This window comes from Epinephelus moara, chromosome 8 (assembly GCF_006386435.1).
Source record: "Epinephelus moara isolate mb chromosome 8, YSFRI_EMoa_1.0, whole genome shotgun sequence".
NCBI classification, from domain to species: domain Eukaryota; kingdom Metazoa; phylum Chordata; class Actinopteri; order Perciformes; family Serranidae; genus Epinephelus; species Epinephelus moara.
The window spans coordinates 37,495,312-37,502,716 of record NC_065513.1 but is presented as its reverse complement, the minus strand read 5'-3'; the positions used below and the strand labels follow the sequence as shown (position 1 = coordinate 37,502,716).

The 7,405-nt window shown below is 41.6% G+C and overlaps 1 protein-coding gene across 1 annotated transcript; it reads right to left on the bottom strand.

Annotated features, from left to right (window-relative positions):
* Positions 1-2,297: 2,297 nt before the first annotated feature.
* LOC126394790 (nuclear factor 7, brain-like) lies at positions 2,298-3,783 on the bottom strand. The gene has a single exon (XM_050051871.1). It carries the CDS (start codon positions 3,774-3,776, stop codon positions 2,349-2,351), a length of 1,428 nt encoding a protein of 475 aa, XP_049907828.1. The 5' UTR covers positions 3,777-3,783; the 3' UTR covers positions 2,298-2,348.
* Between the last annotated feature and the right edge of the window lie 3,622 nt (positions 3,784-7,405).

The window sequence follows — 7,405 nt, the reverse complement described above, 5'->3', positions numbered from 1 at the left end:
ATTTTGAATAATGGCAATATACCTTTTTTGCCAACATTTAGCACAGTTTAGGAGCCTTATTTGGCACTCTTTCTAACAAGATAGCATAACATGGTTAGTACCCATGGATGCCTTAGGTGCCTCTAGTTTAGGCATTCTGACTTTCCTAATCAGGCTGCAGTGTGCCTCACATTTACATTAGCGGCACTTCTGAATTCAGCGCATCACGCTCCTGACCCATGTCAGATGGACTGCACCATTTTGCAATACTTGTGGGGTATTGTTAAATTTCAAGGTCGACCATAGTCCGTCCGAGCCTGAGGATAGTGGCGGGAAATTACGGTTGGGTCCGGTCCAGGTCGGGTTCGGGTTCGGGCAGAGAATCTAAGCTCTAACAAGTGGTGTTGGAGTCACAACACCTCAGCTTGTCGAAAAGTCAGGTAGTAGGAGTCGTGTGTGGAGATATTTTGCATTTGAGGCAGATGAAAGCGGAGTAATTATACACTCGCAAAACCCAGTGTGCAAACGGTGCCTCCGAAGTTTCCAGACCAAAGGAGAAAACACTTCAAACATGGCTAAACACTTAAAAGACAGACACCCTGACATGTTTAAAGAATTCAAGGTGAATGAGTTTCAGTTTCTGTCTTTTGATTTTTATCGTGGTATCGAATGAGTATCGAGAACCGTGGAAATTCACTGTCATTGGTATCAACTACTGAAATTCTGGTATCGTGACGAGCCTACTAGAGTGGCTGCGATGAGCTCAGGTGGCCGCCTGGTGGAGATCTGCACTCTTCTTCGTGCACTTTTCTAGTTTTCTCTTCATTCACTCTTCATTTCTCTCCTGTTCAGAGGACTTCAGTCTGACTTCAATCTTTCCCATCATGAATTAGTTGCAATGATTTCCATTAGACTAACAACTGCAAAACAAAATTTAGATGACAAGTGACAACAATACATAAATGTTCTGTCAGTGTCTATAAAATCTTTAGGAGGTAAAAATATCATAACCTCAGGTTTTAGCTGTCAAAGTAAAATCTGGCCAGACATACAAATTTCTTTGTTTATTTACAACTTCATTTGCTTCTTTTCTTGTAGCAGTTATTCAACAATCCAGACAAAACATTAAAATCATACAAGACACTCATTAACAGAAAGACACTGAGGCTTGATTAAATATATTCATGCTGTAGAGAAGTTGTTTTATAGTTTATAGTTTATAGTGTAGTGTTCTCAAAAAACTTTCTCATCACACATGGAAGGATTATGGCATATCTGAGAAACAAGAACCGTCAAATGACAGTTATTGAGTTCTTTGATTTTGTTGTAACTCTCCCTTGAGCACATCTCTTGTTGAGATATGTTGGCACAATCTGCCCTGGAAACGCTGTAATGTCTCAGTTTGCTTTTCGTGGCACTATCCTGGTTGGAAACAGCGTCAATTTCTAAGTAACGACCACATTTGTTGGCAAAAGGCCTCTGAAAGATTCAGAGATGACTCGTTACAGTGAAACCAGTTTTGTTGTCTGTTTGTCTCAAACAGTACTCTGCAGTATGAGTCGTCTCGGTGACATGCTGTCCATCACTTCCTCCATCTCCCAGTGACAAAGTCAGCTCATATACTACATCACTTTATAAACATTGACATGATACAGAGAAAACATACAAATGTGTAACGTATTCATGGTTTGCAGAAACATACAATGCCAAACTTTTTTTTCTGGTGACTGGGCTGATTCTGCTTTTGTTTGTCATACTGTGCTGTAGATAGAGATAGAGAATAGAGAATGTCTTTATTGTCTTTGCAACAGGCACAAACAAATTGAGAGGTCCATCCTCCCCCTTAGATGTCATTAAAAGAGAAATACAGAAAAGAAAGAAACAGGTAGAAAATATATATCTTTCAACAAGCACACCATGTTCAAAACACATCGTACATCATACAACAAATATGGAAGCCGAGAACGGCCATGTATTATTATTTTTTTTTTCTACACTGTTATCTCGTGATAACGACTTATTATTTCGTTATCTCAATATAACAAAGATTGTTTTCTCGTGATAACGAATTAATTATTTCGTTATCTCGACATAACAAATATTGTTTTCTCGTGATAACGAATTGATTATTTCGTTATCTCGACATAACAAAGATTGTTTTCTTCGATAACGAATTAATTATTTCGTTATCTCGACATAACAAAGATTGTTTTCTCGTGATAACGAATTAATTATCTCGTTATCTTGATATTACAAAGACTGTACTTTCATATTACATGATTCTTACCAATAAGGAGCTGAAACTGATAAAAACCTTCAACATTATAAAACATAATGAATCACATAGAGCTCACCACCCTCCCTGAACATCACAGAGAAATCTCAGTGTGACAGATTGTGATATCACCTGTTTTAGCATGACCAATTGAACCAATACTGAAAAATGGGAAGAGTTTCTCAGTGAAAGTGTCTCTGTGAGTGCAGATGTGAGTCATGTCTTCAGGGTCGTAGAAGGACACCTCCCCCCTGTCATAGTCCAGCTGGACTCTGATCCTCTGGAGACTCTTCTTCACTGTGACAGTCTCACCAACAACATCAGTGTATTTTCCACTGTCATGTGATAAACGCCAGGTTCCATATTCTGGTGAATGAATTCGCTTTCCCTTCCTGTCAGCTGACTCTTTAGCCAAACCCACAAACCAGTAAGGGTGGTCTCCCACCTCCACCTCCCAGCTGTGTTTCCCTGAGCTGAAGCCCTCAGAGCCCAGAACAGTGGCATACCTGGTATGTCTCTCTGGATTGTCAGGAAGCTGCTGCTTTTTATCTTCACATCTCACACTGGTCAGATCATCAGACAGACAGAGACAGGGGTTTGCAGTGTTTGGGTCCAGAATGACAGGACTGAAATGGACCTTGTCCTTCATCTTCTCCCAGACTCTGAAGGACAGGTTGCCCAGGTGTTTGGCCACATCTATCAGCGCTCCTGAGACCAGCTGTGGATCTGACAGTGAGCACTGGACTCTGGCTCTGCTCTGAGTGGCTTTATAACTGCTGAGGAATGGCACCTTGTGTTTCTGCAGCTCTTCTTCAACAGCACAGATACTGTGTGACAGAGAGGAGATCTGCTCCTCAATCATCTTCATCTCTCTGCTGATAGTCTTCCTCTTCTGCTCCTCTTCCTCCCTCAGAGCTGCCAGTCTGGACTCCTCTTCCTCTTTCAGGAACTGCTGGAGCTTGTTGAACTCTGCTCTGATCTGCCTCTCTGTGGACAACAGCTGCTTCTTGGAGTGTTGAATCACTTCATTGTATGTTTCCTCCACCTCTTCATATTTGTCCAACTTGTCCTGCAGAGACTTTAAGTCAGATTTCAGCTGGTCCTTCAGCTCACTGACTGCTTGTTCTATAGGAACCACCTTGTGACTCTGGTGGAGAGAAAACTCACAGACAGGACACACAGCTCTATCTTCATCCTTACAGAACAATGTTGGCTCTTCTTGATGTTTACTACACACCACCTCCACCTTCTTCTCTCCTTTTTCTGCCTCACATGATCCAGCTTTCTGTCTCCCAGCAAAGGAGTCAGCCAGTTCCTTCAGTGCAAAGTCAATGAAGATCAGTTCTTTTGAGGATTTTCTTTTACAAATGGGACAGTTTTTGTTTTTAGCTTGTTCCCAGACTTTTTGCAGGCAGCTTGAACAGAATCTGTGGTTGCAGCTCAGAGACACAGGATCTCTGTAAGTCTCTGAACACACATGGCAGCTCAGGAAACTTTCAAAAAGAGCAATTTTCTCAGCCATTTGTCTTGGTATCTAAGTTATCTTTCAAAAGCAAGACTCACCAAGTTTTTCAAAATCTTCCAAACGTGCAAGACTCACCAAGTTTTTCAAAATCTTCCAAACGTGTTGTCCAGCATGCAGAGGTCTCACACCCTGTAGTGGCATCTCAGCTCTGATCAACAATTTCGAAATCTTTCATTTGTACACGCCTCTGCTACAGGTTGAATTATCAGCAGGAAATGCTGCTATGTCATTTAGTCACCAGCAGATGGTGACAGTATGTTCTCAGGACAAATATTTCACTTTTGATTTAGTATAGTACAGATTCATTGTACGTGCATCTGTAGGCAAACAAAATAAAAGGAAACTGACTTTTTTTGTGTAGGCAATGAATAATTAATTTCTACAAATCATATAAACACCATGACCATGAAACAAGGAAGTGAACAGCTTAACTGTGTGACTGACACTAAACCAGTTACACAACATTTTTCAACATGTTCCAGCCAACAGGAACATGTAACAGGAAACTTGTTCTGCCAACGTGTCTTACGACTTTTATTTCAGCCGGTTTGATTATATGTTTATTCTTCAATTAAAATACATGTACATTTTTACCTTTTAATTCAACCCTTGTTTGACTTTTTATATTGTACAGCTTGCCCTGGTTTTCTCCACTGTCCTCATTTATTTACTAATCCATTCTTTCATTCATTCACTCTTGCATCATTGCACTCTTTTCCTGTCCTGGGTTACAGGACGACTTGATTCCTTCCCACCATGAATAGGTTGGAATCATCATAAGATTAACAACTGCAAAACAAATAAATCATCACATTGTTCGTTAAAAACAATGTATACATGTTTTGTCAGTGTCTTTACAATCTGCTGAAAGTCAAAATGCCCAAACTTTATTCTTTCAAAGTTAAACATGAAGTAAAAAATAACCAGATGTTCTTTCTTTCTTCATTTAGATCTTCATCTGCGTCTTTTCTTGTAGCAGTTATTCTTCCAACAGTCAGTTAGTCAGTAGACAGGAACACATTGAGACTTGAAAACATTATATTAAGGTAGCAGAGAAGTTGTTTACCAGTTGAATGTTCTGTAAACATTCTCATGATACACAACAGGATTGTGGCATATCTGTGACGGAGAAACAAAAGCTGCCAACATGACAGTCGGTGAGTTTTTGCATGTTGTTGCAACTCTTCCAACATGGCACACCTTTAATAACCCAAACGTTCTTCAGGCTCTCACTAACATGCCTTTATTTGGTCTCTCAATTGAATAGATGCAGTGAGGTGTCAGAACTGCAGTGACTCAACCATCTTGGGTCAATCTACCCAGTTTCCCATATTTATCCTGCACCAATGTTTAGCCAGCAGAGGGCAGCAGAAGACAGCTAATGGTACATTTACTCACCACTCTACTTCTTCTACAGTGTGTTCATGTGGAGACACCACAACTTTACTGTTTCAATATTCTTTGTTACAGGTATTCATTCACTATTTGTGTCGTGTATTTACAGATAATATCACACCTGTTGTGCTGAAACTGGAGTAAAGTCCTGGACAGTGTTGTTGGGAAACACTGTGGATCGTCATTTCTTCATCACAGTGGGTCACCTGCACCTTCTAACAGAGGACAGGGATATCAAACTGCAGCACACCAGTGTTAGTGCACACAGTGTCCCTCACCACCTGTATGGTCTTCTACATTTCACTAAACAGGTGAGTGGAGTTTGTTTCCAACACCAACAGAAAAGGAAAGAATGAGAGATGGAAGAATACATTTTATTTTGTTGTGATTTTTATCCACATCATGAACATGAACATGCCTCAGTAACAACAAATATCTGACAGCCTCTTAAGTGCTGAATAATTCAATTTGTGTGTTTGTTTTCTGAGATAATTACATAAAAAACTCTTAATGAACCAACCTATCAAGAGGCACAGTCACTTCTGATTGTCTCCCAGATACCCATTTACTACCAGACCCTTAACAAGGATAAGGTAATAATAATAATAATACATTTTATTTATACAGCGCTTTTTCAGCTCTCAAAGACGCTTTACATTTAAAACCAAAGAAAAGAAGTACATACATATAAGTGCAAAGAGATAAACAGAAGACAAGGACAATATACAACAAGGTGCAAAAGCATAGTGCAATACAAAGAAAAGGAGGGCACATGAGAAACAGAAGGAAAAGCTAATGTTAAAGGTTAAAAGCGGATTTGAAAAGGTGAGTTTTGAGGAGTGATTTGAAGGTGGATGGATTTGGACAGTCACGGATGTGTATAGGGAGGGTGTTCCAGAGGGAGGGGGCGGCTATGGAGAAGGCTCTGTCGCCCCAGGTTTGGTGCTTGGTCCTGTGTGGAGGCGAGAGGAGGTTTTTGTCGGATGATTGAAGGTTGCGGGATGGAGTGTGGTGGTGGAGCATGTCCGTGAGGTAGGAGGGGGCCTGGCTGTGGAGGGCTTTGTGGGTGAGGAGGAGGATCTTGAAATTGATTCTGTACGGGACAGGGAGCCAGTGTAGGTTTTGCAGGACAGGGGTTATATGTTCACGGAAGCGGGTGTGGGTGAGGAGGCGGGCAGCAGAGTTCTTCTGGATGTACTGAAGTTTGTTGAGGACTTTGGATGATGAGCCGTAGAGGATCCTGTTGCAGTAGTCCAGTCTTGAGTTGATGAAAGCATGGATGAGAGTTTCAGCGGCAGAGAAGGAGAGTAATGGACAGAGACGGGCAATATGTCTGAGGTGAAAGAAGGCAGTTTGGGTGAGGCGGCTGATGTGATGTTCAAATGAGAGGTTATTGTCGAAGATGATACCAAGGTTGCGGATGAGTGGGGAGGGAGGGAGAGAGGGTGGTGTTGTCGATGCTGAGGGGGAAGTTTTGTGTTGATGTAGAGAGGGATTTTGGGCCGATGAGTATTATTTCAGATTTGTCACAGTTCAGTTTGAGAAAGTTGGCTTGCAGCCATGATTGGAGTTCAGTCAGACAGTTGGTGAGGGTATAGCGGGTGGCTGGAGTGATGGATTTTGTGGAGATGTAGATTTGGATGTCGTCAGCGTAGCAGTGGAAATGGAGACCATGACGACGAATGATAGAACCAAGGGGGAGTAAGTAGATAATGAAGAGGAGAGGACCAAGCACCGAGCCCTGAGGGACACCTTGAAGCAGGGGGATGTTGGAGGAGGTGCAGTTCTTGACGTGGATGAACTGATGTCTGTCGGTGAGGTATGATTTGAGCCAGGAGAGAGAAGAGCCAGTGATGTTGAGGGAAGTTTGTAGGCGGGATAGCAGAGTGGTGTGGTTGATGGTGTCAAAGGCAGAAGTGAGGTCAAGGAAGATGAGTATGCTGAGGTGGCCAGAGTTGGCAGAGAGGAGGAGGTTGTTAGTGATTTTGAGGAGAGTGGTTTCAGTACTGTGTTGAGGGCGGAATCCGTATCAGTCCGTATTAGTGAAACTTTGCAGGAAACAATATTACACATGCAACAAGTGTGACATGAAATGATCCAAATACTCAATAGCCTGTAAAGAAAATGTGCTGCATATTTACACCACAAACAGCATTTTGCCAAGAATGGTTTACACACATAATTCTGCCTACATTTGTGCTTTAAGTTTCTCACTCTGTGCTTTGGAAATA